Raw genomic sequence first — 20809 nt, 5'->3', positions numbered from 1 at the left:
GCTTCGATCATACAGAGACCGGACAGCCCTTAGTAGAGGGCTCCCGGACTACATACTCACTGACCCCCCACAGAATGGCACGAGGGACACGGTCAAATGCCTTCTCCAGATCCACAAAGCACATGTAGACTGGTTGGGCAAATCAAAACAAGACTCAAAACAAAATGTTAGGTGACCTAAGTTCTACTCCCAGTTGGCCAACTTGTTCCAATGCTGATACAGGTGGTACCAGTGGGGGATACAGCTTAAAAGGCTAAACTTTGACTCCTGAGCACCAGCTCAACTGAGAAGTTTTCTAGCTAAACCCAGAATTCCGCATTATCATCAAGGTTATAGCATGATCACGGCCAAGATATGTCTCAAAGTAGGGATTAAGATCAAAATCAATGATGTAGCCTGTCCAGAGGACCACTGGGGTCAGTGCGGGGACATCTTCTTCCTTCTTTTATGTCTTAAATACACTGAAGAAAAAGAGGGAATGGAGGCAAACTCTTGTCACCTGCTGTTTTTATACTCTGTGAGTGGACCTGAGTGGGGCCAGTGTACAAAGCGTGAAAGGATTCTTCAAAACTGCCCATGTGCAACACGATTACGCAATAGTGACAGTTCTCAACAGACAGCGGAGCCTATAAGAAATAGAACCCCTGTCTATCATCGCTCTTCAAGGACAGAGCCTTTCATGGATACTCCTTTTGTACACACTTATCACATTTGACAGTCAGGTGTGGATTTCAGCCATTTAAGATGTTATTACCGTATTAATAACCTCACTGGTAATAAATTGCCATGGTACCAGGGCCTGAGATGCAAAAATGGTTTTACAACACGTCACAGCCTGGTCAGTTTCTTTGGGACGGTCTGGGTCTAAAAGGTCTGAGTGTAGTTCAGATTTCTAAGGTACTGAGACAGAAGTAAGTATCAACAAATATAACTTTTCCTGCCAACAGGTCCAGTGCCACCAAATGACTAACATTTCAAGAGGATGTCTAATGCAACAGACAGAGCAGTCGGTGTGGGTGCAAGGGCAGAAAATAGGTTCAGGAGTATTGAGGATCTGCCCCAACAAGTCTTACCAGCACTGTTCTTGCCATCTCCCAACTTAAATCACCTGGAATTTCTCTCATGTGTTTTTAAATATGCTTATATTTGGTTTTCATGACCACCTGAGACCCCCGAGTGTTATTCAACATAATAAAAACTCCCAGCCCTCAGGTTCATTTCTGATTAAATAGGCAGAGACATGGGTAGGAATTAAAAGGGCACGTTATTGAGCCGATGCACTAAATGAGCCTATCACACACCACACTGTGGACTAAAGATTCCATTTATTTACTCTGTTTAAAAAACTAGCTCGGAACTTACAAAGTAATTTCATCCAGCTAATCAAATAAAAAAAAAGATTGCATTAAAAAATAGAAAAAACAACTAATTCTTAATAAACAAAAACTACATATCAAACCAGCCAAAATAAGGACCAAAAACACTTGGTGGGTGTGTGTGTGTGTGTGTGTGTGTGTGTGTGTGTGTGTGTGTGTGTGTGTGTGTGTGTGTGTGTGTGTGTGTGTTTGTGTGCGTGTGTGTGTGCGTGTGCGTGTGTGTGTGATATCGACACCTTGAGCATACACTGTGGGCTCAACAATATTTCTCTCATCCCACTAGGATGAGATGATGTGAACTTCAGTTGGTGCTGGATCTCCAATAAAGTGAACTTTACCATTGTACATTTGAAATATTATCTTTTTTTTTTAATCAGACAAAGTTGAACACGGTGAATAGTTGTAACGGGCAAGTAATAACTAGACTTGTAGTTCTCGAGACCGCTCTTGGTCTTTGAGATGCCGTTACACACCAAGGTGACAGAATCTGGTGATCGCCAGTTCTTCCTCTTGTTAATGTACAGTTTTGTAAACTATTTGTATTTTGCATTTGATTCAATGTTTTGGTGCATCTGCATGTGTGTCTGTATTTAATTACAGTATTGTGTTTATAATGGCCTTATTTGAATAAATATATATGGCATCATTGGCCTTTGAATAATATTTACATATCGTTGTGACTGATTAAGTATTAGGTCATTGCCATTTCAGTGATGCTGATATACGGTGTAATTTGGCTACTATAATGGTAAATATTATGCAATTTCAAGTCGATAATTGTGTGTATCGTTAATATTTAAAATTCAAGTTTCATTTACAAATTAAGTACAATTTAAATCAGTAATATTTACTATTCATTAGACTTTTCTGAGGTGTTGAGGGGGTTTTGGAGGCTGGTTATTTTGCTACATGACTTTGGGACTAGTTAATAGTCATGTCAATCCTTAAAAGTACTCGAGTTAATCCTCAAATAGTGTAGTAATAGTGGTGGTGCAGTTGCCAACATATTTGATCTCAGCTGATTGATGAAAACATTTATAGTGAGTTCACACATAAGACATCCCCTGTCTGTGTTATTGTGCTGCAGTTGAATACAACCTCATATGTAAACTATATTTATATATGTTTATATATATTTATTTACATTATATTTTGTTGTAAGGAGAGAAATGATGTGGCAATGTTAAAAACTGGATTCTTATTTGAACATCTGGATGCTATAATTTATTCTTGGACATGTTAACAGTTAACTTTACATGTAATTACTATACTTTAATACAATATGTATGGCTTTACTAATTGCAATATTTTACTGTTTGTTTCCTAGTTTCACTCTCTTTCATCTGTTTTTATCTCTTGATCTCATCAATGTGGATTCAGTATAACATGAAAAATTAAAATAAATATACTTAATGTTCATGAATACAAGAGAGTTTAGCTCACTGTCTAGTTGAAGTTAACACACCTAAGCGAGGACAGTACACTATAGTGAACACACTTGACATGTTTCAACGGGAAACTTCCTTCTTCATCATGGACTTTGTTGTATTAATAATTGAATTGTATCCAAATTTCACGAAATAAGTACAAAGACTTTATATAAATAAAAAACTATCAAAAAAATCTAAATAAATAAATACATTTTTTTTAATTAAAAACTATCAAACAACATAAATCAATTTATGAAACAAGTGAGAGGGCTATATCTTTTTTTAAAGGAGACGAACATTTTTTAAATTTTATTTTACTTTATTCTTTTTTATTTTACTTTTCATAATATAGTCATAATATAGATAATGAAGGTAACAATCATAATAATAACAATAATAATAATAAAGATGAGTAAGTAAATAAATAGAGAATAAAATAAATACATAAATAAATAAAACAGGTATGAGGAATAGAATCAGATACATAGAAAACAATAAGGAAAGGTCAAGACAGTTATAAATAAAAGGTTAGTCAAAGGATACAAGGAAAAACTTTTCATAGTTGATTAAAAATGTATTGCTTTTTTTGTTGTTTATCAAATAAAGAGATTTAATGAGAGAATTTAATTCTAGTAGAAAAGGGGCAAATTTAGGAGTAGCACCAGCAAATGGTTGGTTGTATTTTATTTTACTTTATTCTTTTTTATTTTACTTTATTTTTTTATTTTTAAATTTTATTAGCAAATCTTGCTATACAAACACCAATAAGGTATACAATAGTGTGGAACAGCACTTACAATGATGGAGTAAATTATAAAAATATCTAGTATGAATAAGAAGTCATAATATAGATAATGAAGGTAACATAATAATAATAATAATAATAATAATAATAATAATAATAATAATAATAATAATAATAATAATAATAATAATAATAATAATAATAATAATAATACTAATAATAATAAAGATGAGTAAGTAAATAAATAGAGAATAGAATCAGATGCATAGAAAACTATAAGGAAAGGTCAAGACAGTTTTAAATAAAAGGTTAGTCAGAGGATACAAGGAAAAACTTTTCATACTTGATTAAAAATATATTGCTTTTTTTGTAATAAATAAAGAGATTTAATGAGAGAATTTAATTCTAGTTGAAAAGGGGCAAATGTAAGAGTAGCACCAGCAAATTTGTGTTTGTATTTTATTTTACTTTATTTTGATGGGGTCGCCGCTCTGTGACGTATTTCTGTGACGTGTTTCATATCCGACAGAAGGAGGGCGGTTTGAAAACAAGACGGGAGCTAATGAGCTAATGTGAACTTCTGCAAACTTAAACCAAATTATGCCGTAAAAGCAGAAATATTTGCAACTCTCTTTTCTTTTATTTTAACTAATGGACCTCTAGCCACGGGCTGAGATTAAAGGGTGTTTACTGGTACCTCGTCTCGTCAGGATGGCGAGCGTCCATGAGAGCCTGTACTTCAACCCCATGATGACCAACGGAGTGGTCCACGCCAACGTGTTCGGCATCAAGGACTGGGTCAGTCCCTACAAGATCTCGGTGCTGACGCTGCTGTACGAGATGACCGCGAACAAAACCAACCTGCCGGAGAGGAGGAGGCTCAACAAGCTGCTGCTGCCGCTGCAGCAGGTCAGTACTGGTTAATACATGTATAATAATAATATATAATAATATAATAAATGTATAATAATATATAATAATATAATACAGTCCTCAACAAGCTGCTGCTGCCGCTGCAGCAGGTCAGTGTTATTATAATAATATATAATAATTATAATATATTACAGTACTCAACAAGCTGCTGCTGCCGCTGCAGCAGCTACTGGAGAATACATAATAATATAATAATAATAATAATATAATAGTACTGGATAATACTAATATAATTCTACTGGATAATACCTGTATAATAATATAATACAGTTCTCAACAAGCTGCTGCTGCAGCAGGTTAGTACTGGATAACACATGTATAATAATATAATACAGTACTGCTTATCCAGCTCGGTTTAAGCCATGTTGACATGTTGATTCTGGTTTACATTACTTCCTTGTGATTCCCTGTGATTCACCAGGGTCCGGACCTGGCTCTCGGGCAGTTCCTCCAGCTGGTGGAGGAGTGTTGTCCTCAGACTGCATATGCTGTCAAACTCAGGTGAGCCTGCAGCTGCTCCAGGTGTCACTGCAGCCTCATTGGCTCTTTGTACTGACAGCAGAGCAAACACTGATTCTAGGGATGAGATACTCTGTGTAATAAGGCAAGGCAAGTTTATTTATATAGTACAATTCAACACAAGGTAATTCAAGTTCAGAATCAGAACCAACACCAAACTGAGATGCTACAGTGGCAGCGGTGGATGTGTGGAATAAGTTGGAGAGGGATTTGAAATCAGGTAGAACCTTAACATTATTTTTTTTTTTTAATTGAAAAGAATGATGATTTCTTTATACCAAAGTAATGAGTGGTGATTCTTACGTTGAATTGGGTATTCATTTAATTGGTGATTTGATTTGATTATTTAAGGATGAAGGAAACATGTAGACTGCACCTTTTATTTTATTTTTATTTCTTGAGGAATCTTTGTTATCCCCATGCAGGCAATTTGTTTGACTGGCAGTCTTATCTCTTACTTCTTGCTTTTATTTAATTACTTTAAATAATCTTTTTGAGGGTAGGCAATGAATAAGCTTTGCTTCAGCTTATACCTTTTTCGGTCTCGATGTTATTTGTATATTGGAAACGTTTTTGTAATGTTTTCTTTGAACAGTGTATTCGTTTCCTTGTTGTCATTTGTATTCTTTTTTTTGTGATGTCATGACCGAAATAAACTAAAACTAAACTAAAAAAAAAAAAAAAAGTGCTTTACATCGACATTAAAAGCGGCAAGACATAATTAGACAGTAAATAACAAATACAATGAAATAAAATTATGAGAAAAGAAGGTAAAATAATAAAAAGCTCAAGTTGATGATTTAAGAGTATGCTTAAATAACAAATAAATGAAATAAAATGATAAGAAATGAGGCAAAATAATAAAAAGGACAAGTTGTAAAAAGTAAGGCAAGGCAAGGCAAATGTATTTATATAGCACAATTCAACACAAGGTAATTCAAAGTGCTTTACATTGACATTAAAAGCGGCAAGACATAATTAGACAGTAAGTAATTCGACATAATTAGACAGTAAATAACAAATATGATTGAAAAAGATGATAAGAAAAGAAGTAAAATAATAAAAAGCACAAGCTGTTAAAAAGTAAGGGCAGTAGAGTACAGCAGGTAGTATTTAATTTAAGAGTACGCTTCAGTAAACTAATGTTTTTGTCCTGATTTTAAAGAGCTGACAGTTGGAGCAGACCTCAGGTCTACAGGAAGTTTGTTCCACCGGTGAGGAGCAGAATAACTGAACGCTGCCTCACCTTGCTTGGTTCTGGTTCTGGAACCACAACAAACCAGATCCAGATGAACCTCAGGGGTCTGGGAGCTTCATAGGAACTAACAGATCCAGCATGTATTTTGGTCCAGGACCATTCAGGTCTTTGTAGACCAGCAGTAAGATTTAAACTCTATCCTTTGACTCACTGGAAGTCAGTGTAGTGATTTCATGACCGGTGTAATATGGTCCAGTTTCCTGGTGTTTGTAAGGACTCTGGCGGCAGAGTTCTGGATCAGCTGCAGCTGCCTGATTGATTTCTTGTTAAGGCCTGTATACATATGATGTTTTTGGACTGTGGAAGGAAGCTGGAGTATCCAGAAAAAACCCACTCAAGCACGGGCAGAACAATCAATCTCCACGCAGAAAAACTACTACTACTACTGTCATTTAGCAGAGGCTTTTATCCAAAGCGACTTACTTCTGAGAGAACATAAGCACAAAATCTTCATATTTGGCTCTTAGTAATAAGCTTTGCTAGTTATTATTGATGATGATGAAGTAGTTTATTTGGTCGATCAGTTTCCATTGATAAATACTTAGCATTTCATTTCCTTTTGTAGGAAGGAAATAATAAAAAAAGAAGTAAGGAAGGAGGAAGGATTATTATTTAGTCATTTGAAATTTCAAACATTCTTTTATTTACATACTCAATGATACTGAAATACTAACATTCAGTATATATCTATAGTGTAACTGATGATGCTTTGTGTCATTCAAAGGCTCCATGAAATGGCGGATGGAGAGCTAAAAGACATGGAGTACTTCTTTTCCACACTTCCCACCCCGTTCACTGCTTTCGATTCGGAGGCTTATAAAACCAGCGTTGTGGGTGAGTAGCACACTTCACACGACGGCTCCTAACGTCTAAATCAAGTCCTGATTGGAGCTGCATTCTTGTTCTCCTCCTGAACTCTTGCGTTAAACTAGGGTTGGGCGATATGGACCAAAAGTCATATCTCGATATTTTCTAGCTGAATGGCGGTACTCGATATATATCGATATTTTTTTCTGTGACATAATTGGGGTTTCCCTCAAAGCATTATAGCATAGCATCTCTGTTAGCTTCATTTTTTTCTGAGGCAAACCCTTAAAAGTCAGTTTTAATACAAAGCCTCGTGCCAAATGTCACACAGGTACATTTATTAACAGAGGTCTGCACAATATCAAAATGTATAAAACTAATGAAATAAAAATAAACTGCCTGCATATATAGAATAAAAATGCTTCTTGAATAAAATAAAACAAATATCCCTTTCCTGCATAACAATTAAATTAAAATACACTGTGCAATTAATACAATGTAGACAGTAACAGGCAGACTTTTCCACTGAGGTTGACAGTTGTGCAAATAACAAAACATTTGTGCAAATCTCAAATAAAACATTCAAGTCAATTTGTCACAAAATAAGCTATATCAAAATCAAAAAAAAAAAAAAAGTTTTTTGAAAATATATCGATATATATTAAAATCTTGATATATCGCCCAGCCCTACGTTAAACTATGTCCCGCCTGCTCCGCAGGTCTCTTTATGAGGCACATGCTCCTGGCGTACAACAAGCTGTCGTTCAGTCAAGTTTACAAGCTGTACAAGTCCCTGAGGAACTACTACCACAGCCACTACGCCAAGCCTTCAGACGGACACGTGGGGTTGCCGGCGTTGGCTGCAGACGACTCGGACATGGACCTGACCAGCACCGAGGACACCGTGGGGGACAGAACGGACAAAGAGGAGCTGGACACCCCGCTGCACGAGTCAGAGCTTCAGTAAGTGGCAAATGATTGGCTCATTCATAGATGTAAAATGTTAAAAGTTCAATTGTAAGCGGGATAATTGTAAGCATCTGTGTGTTTTTTTTTTTGTTTTCTTTTGTTAAGAAGTGACAACACTCCAAGCAAAGGCCCTTTGTCACAAAAACAAGCAGAGTACTTTCTTGCAAGACAGGTGAGTGCTGATTATAAGGAGTAAAAATAAAGGAAATGTTTGTCAGGGCTGGGCGATATATCGAGATTTTAATATATATCGATATATTTTCAAACGCGATATGGTACGAGACAATATCGTTTATATCGATATAGCTTATTTTGTGACAAATTGACTGAACATCAACGCCTACCCCTTACGCTGGCAAAAAAGTACCTTTGTGTGCTGAAACCTGACAGTGTTGACAGGTTAGTTTTCCTGGCACAAAATCTGTAAAATGTACAGTAGTTGACTTGTTTTAATTATTTGAGATTTGCTCAAAGAGATGCAATATCTGTTTACATGTTTTATTTGAGATTTGCACAAATGTTTTGTTATTTGCACAACTGTCAACCTCAGTGGAAAAGTCTGCCTGTTACTGTCTACATTGTATTAAATGCACAGTGTATTTTAATTTAATTTTTATGCAGGAAAGGGATATTTGTTTTATTTTATTCAAGAAGCATTTTTATTCTATATATGCAGGCAGTTTATTTTTATTTCATTTGTTTTATACATTTTGATATTGTGCAGACCTCTGTTAATAAAGGAACCTGTGTGACATTTGGCACGAGGCTTTGTATTAAAACTGACTGTTTTTTTAAGGGTTTGCCTCAGAAAAAAATGAAGCTAACAGAGATGCTATGCTATAATGCTTTAGGGGAAACCCCAATTATGGCACAGAAAATATATCGATATATATCAAGTATCGCCTTCAGCTAAAAAATATCGAGATATGACTTTTGGTCCATATCGCCCAGCCCTAATCCTTGTTCAAACCAGTTGGTTTCAGGCAGTAAATTAAACATCGTTTATTTGTCAAACCCAGACGTAAAAGGCTTTTCCCTCTTATTGAAAACATCTCTCTGCAGGCGTATCTTCTGAAGAATGATGAAAACAAAGCCCTAAGGCCTGCAGCGTTGCAGGAAGAGCTCAACAACATGCTGAAGTTTAACCCCGACTTCGCTGAAGCGGTGAGATTCACAAGTCTAACTATTGATTAGAAGCCCGACCAGAGGGGTCGCGTTTCCTCTGATCAGCTCTCTGGTCTTCTGTCCGTCCACAGCACTACCTGAACTACCTGAACAGCATGAGAGTGCAGGACATCTTCCTCTCCGCCCACAGTCTCTTACATTACTTTGACCGCCTCATCTTATCGGGTAATGAGGGGAAAAGCAACGGCGACGAGGGCTACGGCCGGAGTCTCCGCTACGCCGCTCTCAACCTGGCCAGTCTGCATTGTCGCTTCGGCCACTAGTGAGTGTGATCATCGGTGCAGGCGGGACCCTTAAGAAAAGAAATCCTCTTTGTAACATTGCATTTCCTTGTCTCTCTTTTAGTCAGCAGGCGGATCTGGCTCTACAGGAGGCGATCCGCATCGCCCAGGAGTCCAACGACCACGTGTGCTTGCAGCACTGTCTGGTAAGGCCACGTTTACACATAGTATTTACAAAAACGGATATTTCCCCATCTACGTTTTGAAAAATACCATCATTGCCACGAACCCGCATAAATAGCTGTTAAGGTGCTATGAGCAGCCAAACCTACAGGGGCAGTGTAACGAGAAGCGTAAAGTCATGCTAGCCAATCTTTTCGAGTCTTTCGTTTGGAGTGACGGAGAAGTTGAGTTACTTTTAAGTGTGACTTTAGAATATAAAACAGGTAAAATACAAGAAAATATTGACGTGGCCAAACAAATTGTAAACACAGGTGGCACACATGATGCTGCACTGCAAAAACTCAAAATCCTACCAGGAATATTTGTCTTATTTCTAGTTAAAATGTCTCATGTTTAGTCAAAAAATCTCATTACACTTAAAATAAGAGTCATCACCAGATAAATAACTTATTTGACAATTTTCACCTGTTTCAAGTATAATTTCACTTTTTTCCAGTGATGAGTCTTGTTTTAAATGTAATGAGATTTTCTTTGACTAAAAATGAAACATTTTAACTAGAAATAAGACAAATATTCTTGTTAAGATTTTGAGTTTTTGCAGTGTGGTGACGTTTCTGTTGCATAATGTGACGTTCTGAAGCCTAAATGTCCGTTTCTCTCCGTTTACAAGGAAACGTGAAGACGGAGTTTTTGCAAATCTCCACTTTGGCCGGTGTTTTCAGAAATGATGGTTTTTGGTGACTTTGAGCTTCTTTTTCGTGTAAACGAACGGCCAAAACGCATGAAAACACAACCGTTTTTGCTACGTGGAAACAGGGCCTAAAACAACCCTCGTTATTATCGTTATTCAGTGGTGGGAGGGATTATGCATGTGTGTATACGGTATATATAGAGAGAGAGGGTCTAATACTTGAACACCTCACAAATACTACATCCAGCTGCCTTTAGTGAAACTTTAAAGAGCCTGAGCCTAACAGGGTCTTCTCCTCCAGAGTTGGCTCTACACCCTGGAACAGATGAAAGGATCTGACAGCACGGTGCTGACGGAGGACTCGGTGAAAATGGCCGCTCATTTCTGCCTGCCAGTAAGTACAGCCCGACGTCTCTGATGATAACGCCTTCATTGAAGTGCCTGACTGTTGTACTTTAACAACTTTGCCTCAGTTTTCACAGCTTTTAAATGACATGGTTGTTCTGTTTTTGTTTTTCAAAAAATGACCAATTTATTTTCACGTTTTGATTAAACTGTCCCAGAAAAACAGGGCACCGCCCTTTCTCAACCAGCTCTTCACAGCTGTGCTCATAGCAGCTGTTTTCATCAGGTGGAGTCAGCCGCTCAACCTCTCTCCATCTCACTCCTCCGCAGGGTGTAACTTTTTTATAAATCAGTGTTGCATCTTGCTGGTACCCGAAGGCACGATGATGTGAAGTTGGATGAGCAAAAAAGGGAGTGAGGCTGAATAATTCTGCTCTGATGTGGGTCTGAGATGTCAGAAAACAAATCTGTCCAGCTCCCGCACTGACTTATTTACAGATATAATCTGACGAAAGAACAGGGTTGTTGTGTCGTGTGGAGAGCTGTTGAGTTTGGACTCACTTTCCCATTTGTTTGAATGAGAAGGAGTGTCCAAACTTTTGGTCTGTACTGTATATACAGGACTGTCTCAGAAAATTTGAATATTATGATTTTCTGTAATGCAATTACAAAAACAAATGTCATACATTCTGGATTCATTACAAATCAACTGAAATATTGCAAGCCTTTTATTATTTTAATATTGCTGATTATGATTTACAGTTTAAGATTAAGATTCCCAGAATATTCTAATTTTTTGAGATAGGATATTTGAGTTTTCTTACGCTGTAAGCCATTTTTGTTTTTTTAATTGCATTACAGAAAATAAAGAACTTTATCACAATATTCAAATTTTCTGACAGTCCTGTACTCTTCTCATGTGATTTTTCTTTATCAAGGTGCAAAATCCCCTAATTTCAAAGTTTCAAATTCCTAACGAAATTCATGGAAATATATTTGAAGTAAAAGGAACGTCTGAATTAAAGAGGACAAATTGAACATGTATAAAGTTGAAGGGTACCGGTAGTCTGTATAAGGGGACTTCCAGTTAGTTAAAGGAAACATCTTGTTAAACAAATTAATAATTATTTTGATTAGAATCTTGGTTGAAACAATCTTACCTGTAAAATGTATACCCTGTACAGATGTGCATCAACTATTGAAGCCACACTGCATGAGTCCAGAGACATCTCCTAAAAAATAAATCTTATTATCAGGACCAATTATCAGTTTAACAGATAATACATTGATTGAGGAATGCTCCTCTATTCACTTAGCTTACTTCTGCTCATTTGTGTATGATACATTATCACAAGTCAGTCAATTCTTCTAGATTCCTATTAATTACATAATTCACATGGAAATATTCCCAGTGTCCCTCCTTCCTAAGAAAAAAATCCAGAAATGTTGAACCCTCTTGCAACACTTATCAGTCTCCATGAAACTACTCAAAATCAAAGCATCACAAACTCATCTCACTATTTTTGCAGACAGTCATACATTTTCCAAAAATGGAAAGCATCCATGGTGATATTTGTCCTTCCCCACAGTACCTGGCGTCTCTGGGCATTCAGTCTCTGGTCCAGCAGGGGGCGACGCAGGGCAAGACTGCACACAAACTGATGGATGCGCTGAAGGACACAGACATCCTGCACTGGAAACACAGTCTGTCGGAGCTGATCGAGATCAGCCTCGCTCAGACCACGTCCATATGGAGGATGTATGGAAAAAGGTCAGGCTTTTCAACCCCCCCTCCCCCCACAAACCGCACTGTTGTCAGATCTGTTGCTGTTGACAGCATCGTGGCGTAAAAGCGCTTCCCCATTAACATTCAATCAAATCAGTATTGTGGCTTAAATCTTATGCATGGAGTCGGATGCAACTGGATGCTCCTGCACCTGTTACACTTTTTAAAAGCACAAAAATAAAAAAACATAATACGTTTTTTTAAAACACCAGCACAACAACGTTTTTTAAACGGAGACATTTCGTGTTGGAGATCATGTGGGGAGGAACAGGTGACTCACTACCATGTGTTCTGAGCCTGCCCACTGCTCGGGCAATATTGGAGACAAATCAAAACTGTCATGGAAAAGGTATTAGGAGCAACAATCCCATTCTGCTTTGAAACATTGTACTTAGGTTTGAAACCAGTTACTGTTAAGGGCTTTGAAAACAGGTATATGTCTAATATTTTGTTGTTGGCGAGTAAGAAGGCTCTCACGAGAAAGTGGTTGCAAACTGAAACTCCCACCGATGAGGACTGGATCAATGTTATCCATGACATTTTGTCATGGAAAAACAAGTATTCTATTGTTTCAGGTGAACATGTTTGTAGCTAGTCCCCCTTCCTTCTTTTTTTTTTCCTTTTCCCTCTCCATTTTCATTGCTATGATACTAGGAAAAGAGCAGGTAAAAAGGTGTGAGAAATATTTTTTTTTTTATTATTTATTTTATTTTTTTTTCATTTTTATTTTTTTTTCTTCCCTTTTATATTATTTTCCCCCCTTTTCCCTTTCTTTATGAATGAGTTTTCTTCTTTTTATTTTTATTTTACTTTTATTTATATCAAAAACAAGGACATGATATAAGCATGCAATATTGTATAACATGTATCACCTTTGTTCCAAATAAAAATTTGAATGAAAAAAAAAAAAGCACAAAAGTAGGTGACGTGGAGAACATTTTTCCCTCTTTTAACGTGGCCTGACGTGTCCTGCAGCACCATGGCTCTGCAGCAGGCCCAGCTCCTCCTCAACCTGAGCAGCCTGGAGCCGGTCAACTTCGGGGTCCATCAGAACAACACGGAGGCCTTCGCCGTCGCTCTCTGCCACCTGGCCGAGCTTCACGCCGAGCAGGTAACACATCTAATTTGATTTTGCCTACCTGTTTTCTGTCCTGCTGTTAGTCGCCCACCGGGAAAGTTTATTATCTTCACACCATTCTGGAAAGGTGAGGAACATTAATCATCTCTGCCTCCCAGATCCTGGGTGGAGTTCAGCACCCGTCTCATTGTCTCATTGTCCCATGCACCCTTTGCTTCTGTTGCAGGGTCTCTACTGTGCCGTTACTGAGATCTTTCAGCATCTGAAAGATCAGTTTCCTCCTCACACACAACATGCAAAGGTACTTTCTCTCTCATTCACGTCGTGTTGTTCAGTGCTGACTCTGTAAGGGAGTTAGCAGTTAATGCTCAGAGAAAGCGGTTAAAAAGCTAACAAAATTTACACAAGTTAAAATAAAGATTACAGGACTGTCTCAGAAAATTTGAATATTGTGATTTTCTGTAATGCAATTAAAAAAACTAAAATGTCATACATTCTGGATTCATTACAAATCAACTGAAATATTGCAAGCCTTTTATTATTTTAATATTGCTGATTATGGCTTACAGCTTAAGAAAACTCAAATATCCAATCTCAAAAAATTAGAATATTCTGGGAATCTTAATCTTAAACTGTAAGCCATAATCAGCAATATTAAAATAATAAAAGGCTTGCAATATTTCAGTTGATTTGTAATGAATCCAGAATTTATGACATTTTTGTTTTTTTTAATTGCATTACAGAAAATAAAGAACTTTATCACAATATTCAAATTTTCTGAGACAGTCCTGTATAGTTCATCTTGGGGATAAAAGTGAACCATTTTCACATTAAATATATTTAAGTTTTAACTAGCGTTGTAAAGGGATGGACGATTCCTGGGAACTCTCCCGATCCTTCTGTGAAAAACGAACCTAAGCTAAACTGTTCATATGAGGATCCAATGGTTCTGTAGAATAACACTGGAATAAAACTTTTAAAAACACTCCTGTGACTGTATAATAAACCAAGTTGGAATATTCTGGAGGGGGTAAAATAATGAATGCTTGTTGAATGAGTAGAAATGGTCTCGATGAAACGCCTGTAAAACAAAAGGCAGTAAATACAGCACGAAAAGACCTGGCGCTGTGGTTTCAGTCTCCTAAAGTACCAGTGAAGTTATGTCAAACAGTTTACATTTCATCCAACTCATTCCCAGTATTTCCATGGAAAATCTCTGACTGTGAATATTTCCGTAACTATGCAGCATCTCAACACATCTGGTGAACACACACACAACACACACGAGTGTTTAACGTAAGTCTGGAGCAGCCGTGGTTCATCTAGTTTTCTTAACCCGTGTACTGTCTTTGGGTCAAAATGACCTAATTCTCCTTCCTCCCTTCCTTATTTTCTCCCTTCCTTCCTCCCTTCCTTATTTTCTCCCTTCCTTCCTTCCTTCCTTCCTTCCTTCCTTCCTTCCTTCCTTCCTTCCTTCCTTCCTTCCTTCCTTCCTTCCTTCCTTCCTTCCTTCCTTCCTTCCTTCCTTCTTTCCTTGTTTTTCTTCCTTCCTTCCTTCCTTCCTTCCTTCTTTCCTTGTTTTTCTTCCTTCCTTCCTTCCTTCCTTCCTTCCTTCCTTCCTTCCTTCCTTCCTTCCTTCCTTCCTTCTTTCCTTGTTTTTCTTCCTTCCTTCCTTCCTTCCTTCCTTCCTTCCTTCCTTCCTTCCTTCCTTCCTTCGTTCTTTCCTTCCTTCCTTCCTTATTTTCTCCCTTCCTTCCATCCTTCTTTTCTCCCTTCCTTCCTCCTTTCCTTGTTTTTCTTCCTTCCTTCCTTCCTTCCTTCCTTCCTTCCTTCCTTCTTTTCTCCCTTCCTTTTCTCCCATCCTCCCTTCTTTCTTTCTTTCCTTCCTTCCTTCCTTCCTTCCTTCCTTATTTTCTCCCTTCCTTCCATCCTTCTTTTCTCCCTTCCTTCCTCCTTTCCTTGTTTTTCTTCCTTCCTTCCTTCCTTCCTTCCTTCCTTCCTTCCTTCCTTCCTTCCTTCCTTCCTTCCTTATTTTCTCCCTTCCTTCCATCCTTCTTTTCTCCCTTCCTTCCTCCTTTCCTTGTTTTTCTTCCTTCCTTCCTTCCTTCCTTCCTTCCTTCCTTCCTTCCTTCCTTCCTTCCTTCCTTCCTTCCTTCCTTCCTTCCTTCCTTCCTTCCTTCCTTCTTTTCTCCCTTCCTTTTCTCCCATCCTCCCTTCTTTCTTTCTTTCCTTCCTTCCTTCCTTCCTTCCTTCCTTCCTTCCTTCCTTATTTTCTCCCTTCCTTCCATCCTTCTTTTCTCCCTTCCTTCCTCCTTTCCTTGTTTTTCTTCCTTCCTTCCTTCCTTCCTTCCTTCCTTCCTTCCTTCCTTCCTTCCTTCCTTCCTTCCTTCCTTCCTTGTTTTCTTCCTTCCTTCCTTCCTTCCTTCCTTCTTTTCTTCCTTCCTTTTCTCCCATCCTCCATTCCTTCTTTTCTCCCTTCCTTCGTTCTTTCCTTCCTTCCTTCTTTCCTTGTTTTCTCCCTTCCTTCCTTCCTCCCTCCCTTCCTTCTTTTCTCCCTTCCTTTTCTCCCATCTTCCCTTCTTTCCTTCCTTCCTTCCTTCCTTCCTTCCTTCCTTCCTTCCTTCCTTCCTTCCTTCTTTTCTCCCTTCCTTCCTTCCTTCCTTCCTTCCTTCCTTCCTTCCTTCCTTCCTTCCTTCCTTCCTTCCTTCCTTCCTCCCTTCCTTCTTTCCTCCCTTCTTCTTTTCCTACTTCCTTGACCCAAAAACAGCACAAGGGTTAAAGCAGGATTATTTTTTGTGTGTTCTCATAAGAAGAATTGAACTATGATTGATCTCAAGATATTTTATCTAGCTTTGAGTAAATCTGCTGTTCTTTCATTCTGGGTCTGTCATGGTGGAATTATCTTACTCTGATATAAAATATCGTTTAATCTATAATAAGATGCACTATGCAAAGTGATGTTCACTACTTTATTGAATTAATGATTTCATCTTATCCCCCTGCTCAGCTGTGGATGCTGTGTGATCTGAAGATCCAGTTTGAGAGGAACATGAATGAAGGGAAGTATCATCTAGCAGAGCCGCTGGTCACGGCCATCTCTGCATTAAATACAACAGAAGGCCTTTACAGGTAACACCAAAGCACACGTGATCACTTCTGCTGGCGTTTGTCGCTGTGTCTAACTGTGGCGGCGTAACACTTTGTAACGACAGGAAATCTCAAGTTCTGAAGGCTCTCAACCGCAGCGCAGAAGCGTACAGCATCTTGCAGCGGCTGCAAGTTCACTGTGAGAAGACCAAATGCACCGAGATAATTATCAGGTAACATTCGTCCCTCAGCTGCCTCCTACCGTGTAGGGCAGGGATATTCAACTGGCGGCCCGCCAGTAATTTTCTCATTGAATTTACAAAAAAACAAGGCACATTGTACATTCCAAAAGAACATTTTCATCAAAGAACACTGAGCGACCAATGAGTAAAACAAAACAAAGAAAAAAGGGGGGGGGGAGTAGTATTGTCCACTGATCGGCCGTTACTTCCGGTCGGCAAGTAAAACTAACATGGTTTACATATCGCATTTTGTTAATTAATAAAAGTTTAAGATGCTTGGTAGCCTTTTCAGTTGGTTAATGATTCATTGGACAGTGTTTGTACATGTTAATCTCTGTTGGAGATGTTTTTTACTACTTTGGATTTTTTGCCAGTGTTGCACAGTGATAATGTTTGTCACATTATTTGTTATTAACCTCCGTTTATAGAGGACTTGTTTACATCATTAGGCTTCTAGGATTGGCCTGACATTTTTTTTAATTTGAATCTCTAAATGAGGACTTTGCATTTCAGATGAACTTCTAAGCCTCCTATAAATTCATGTGATTGTTTTGTTTTGCTGATATAATGCACAGCTGTGTCATAAATAAAGGAGCTTGTGGTTAATATTTTGGTTCCTTATTTATAACATCAAACTGGCTACTATGGACTGAAATGCTTAATATAATATTCAAATAAGGAAATCTTGGTGGAAAGTGGTGCTTTGTCATTATGGCGTGTTTTATTAAAAGTAGGTTAATATCAACTTAATTAAGTTTGCACAATGCATGGTTTCAAAATGAACTTGCATTGAAACTAATATTTCTTTATCTGAATATTATATTTAACATTCACAATGACTAAATCTGGAGACAATTAATACATAATTATTATGTAAACTAGACAGATATATTCTCCTGCTCATTCCTGAGCACAAATGTATTATATATACATAAATATTCGTCTTTGAGTGCAAAATACATCTTGAAAACGCCCAAATTTTCCGCGTGCGTGCACAAAGTGCACATGCAGTGCAAGTCTACTTGTCTACTCTGCATTTTACGACTGAACTCCATGCCTTTTACAGGAATAAGCGTAAAACACAACTACATTGTCCATCACTTTTGTTTTCTTTCTTCCAGAGTGATGCTGTCCACTGCTGAGCTTCACTGGGAGTCGTCGGGCTTCTCCACAGCTCTTCCTCTTCTCCTGCAGGCGTTGTCTCTGGCCAGACAGCACCACCTTCAGTCCCTGGCCTCGGAAACCATCCTTCACCTGGCCTTCACTCAGGTCTCACAGCAGGAACACGCAGCTCACTCACACCTATCACAGTCTGCTTCTATGCATATCACCTCACACACTATTAATACCAAGCTGCATGACCGTGAACAAAAGTGTTGTTTGTTTTGCTCTATTTTTATGTATTTTTCTCTAATTCTCCAGCTCATGCTGGGAGTCCCGGAGCAGGCTCTAATCGTTCTTCACGAGGCCATGGAGCCAGTTCTGGCCCACGGATCTGTCCTGGACAAAGGTCGGGCCATGCTGCTGGCAGCGCGCTGTCAGATGGCCGTGGCTGGGTTCAGGCCAAACGGACAAGGTCGACCAGGTAACCCTTCAAAACCCACTCCTGTCGCACACTCGTGTAGCCGTTCCTTTCCCGCTCTCACTCACCCCGCTCTGTGCAATATTCCTTAATTCATCCATGTGCAATATTCCTCCCATCCAGTCAAGTGCAATATTCTTCCACTTATTCATGTACATTATCATTCTCTCACTCACTCATCTTTTTTATAGTGTGTGTGTGTATATATATATATATATATATATATATATATATATATATATATATATATATATATATATATATATATATATATATATATATATATATCTTAGGGGTGTAACAATATATCGTGCCACGAAATTTCGCGATACAAAAACGCCACGAAACGTGTCGTGGAGGTGACAAAGTTTATCGCGATATTGGATTATTAATATTAATCCATTGTGTTGACTAGTAACGCGCAGCTGACCGCACGTGACGACCACGACTCGACCCGTGGACCAAAATCCTACTACGCTCAGAAGAAACTAGTACCTTTTTGCGGTCCCGATCACGGGACTCTTTGGGGGTTTTGAGCTCTGAACTTTTAAGTCTGGTGTAGAGTTAAGCCTTCCCTTATTAAATTAAACCTTTTTGGGGTCGTGAGTAGGATAAACACGGGGACAACTTCTGCGTCAGTTCCAGTGTACTTTAATGTCCCTCAACAGTGTAGGATTTTAGAACATCAACACAGCACCTAGTGCCGTACTGTGGCGTATCACTCCGCCCAATCTAAACCAGACTAATCACTACAGATAAACTGACTAGTGTCATTATAGTCCCTGATTTACATCAGAATATAAAGAATATATTTATAAAATAATGAACCCTGAATTACCAAAATAAACTTCTTAACAAAAATAAATCTCCTTACACTTATAAGGTGAGCATGAATCAATCTTTTTTATGATGTAAAATTGTATGTATTTATTTACTTTTATTAATTTATTTAATTTTAGTTGTTAAATTTCTGGAAAAGAAAACAGTCAGATCATACATGAGAGAAACTATTCAGTTTGTGGCAAAATATTAGTACTTGTATGAAACTGAAGATGCATAATGCAAACCTGACATTTACTTTTAGTTCAGTTTGTGGAAAATGGTTGGCCTGGCTTTCTCTTTAAAACTTAAACAGTTATAAAGCATTACAAACTGTAACAATAGGGCAAACACACAGCATTGTTTTGGATTTGTGTTTTTTTTTTCAAATAAAATAAAAATTTTTCCAGTCATATGTTCCTCATTCAAGGTTGTTAAAAAAATACTGCTATAATATCGTATCGTTATTGTGACCTCAATATCATGTATCGTACCGTATCGTGAGATTAGTGTATCGTTACACTCCTAATATATATATATATATATATATATATATATACATATATATATATATATATATATATATATATATATATATATATATATATATATACATATATATATATATATATATATATATATATATATATATATATTTATGTTTAATGTTTCCCATTTTGCTGTTTACAGTCTTGACTTGTTTACATTTTTTTTTTTGCATGCATGCATGTGTGCACTTTACGGAGCTGCTGCCTAATCTCATTGTACCAGTATCGTACCAGTATAATGATAATAAAGGCTTTCTATTCTATTCTATTCTATTCTGTGTTTGGTGGCAGATTTGCACTTATCAGCGTTTGCAGTCGACACGCTCAACGAGGCGGCAGCTTATTTCTTCCAACTGAACTGTAAGGAGCGGCTGCGGGACGTGTACTACCTGCAGGCTCGCCTGCACCGCTGCCTGGGACAAACCTCGCACAGCAACAAAAGCGCCATGCTCTTCCGACTGCTGGACCAGGAGCTGCAGTCACGAGCGCCGCCCATCTCCATGCGACTCTGAGTAACAACAAAGAGGGGGAAAAAAAACTGCTGTGTTGATGCAACTCGCCACTTGGTGGGAGTAAGACTCTGTCCACATTCTTTCCCATCACTGAAACATCAACATTTCTATTTTTAGGTGTTTTTGAAGTGGAAAGATCATACGGTGCAGGAGTAAGAATTAATCGGAACAATGTCGGCAGTCGTTGCGTTAGCTCCAGATGTGCTTTAGTAGCTTCTGCTGAAGCAGCTTTAGGTTGATCTGGCAGGAAAGCTATTAGTCCATGTTCCAGACCAGACAAAACTTACTTATAAGTTTTGAAAATATCCATGCCTATAGATGATATTTTGATATGAAAACCTTCCTGAGTGGCAGCTGGATCAGAGTTATCAGCTCATGAAGTTCAGAAAATTACATTTTAGATGCTGCTGCATATCCTGGTTTAGACTCATGTACAGGAAATCTGTCAATGTTTCACAATATTGGTATCATTTTAAAGGAGACCTTCTAAGCA

The 20809-nt window shown here is 37.9% G+C and overlaps 1 protein-coding gene across 2 annotated transcripts; it reads left to right on the top strand.

Moving 5' to 3' along the window:
• Window positions 1-4080: 4080 nt before the first annotated feature.
• Window positions 4081-20587, top strand: anapc5 (anaphase promoting complex subunit 5). Of its 2 annotated transcripts, none has more exons than XM_061729822.1 (17): window positions 4081-4460; window positions 4906-4985; window positions 6986-7095; window positions 7788-8031; window positions 8143-8209; window positions 9100-9201; window positions 9294-9484; window positions 9568-9649; window positions 10619-10711; window positions 12252-12433; window positions 13424-13559; window positions 13753-13827; window positions 16534-16655; window positions 16739-16846; window positions 17977-18124; window positions 18278-18440; window positions 20096-20587. In XM_061729822.1, the coding sequence occupies exons 1-17, from the start codon at window positions 4263-4265 to the stop codon at window positions 20314-20316; spliced, it is 2322 nt and encodes a 773-aa protein (XP_061585806.1). In that variant the 5' UTR covers window positions 4081-4262; the 3' UTR covers window positions 20317-20587. The 2 variants fall into 2 exon arrangements, with proteins under 2 accessions (XP_061585806.1, XP_061585807.1); XM_061729823.1 differs by lacking the exon at window positions 4081-4460 and adding an exon at window positions 4550-4573.
• The last annotated feature ends 222 nt before the right edge of the window (window positions 20588-20809 follow it).

Source organism: Cololabis saira, chromosome 9 (assembly GCF_033807715.1).
Source record: "Cololabis saira isolate AMF1-May2022 chromosome 9, fColSai1.1, whole genome shotgun sequence".
Classification (NCBI taxonomy): domain Eukaryota; kingdom Metazoa; phylum Chordata; class Actinopteri; order Beloniformes; family Belonidae; genus Cololabis; species Cololabis saira.
This window is presented reverse-complemented; position numbering and strand designations above follow the sequence as displayed.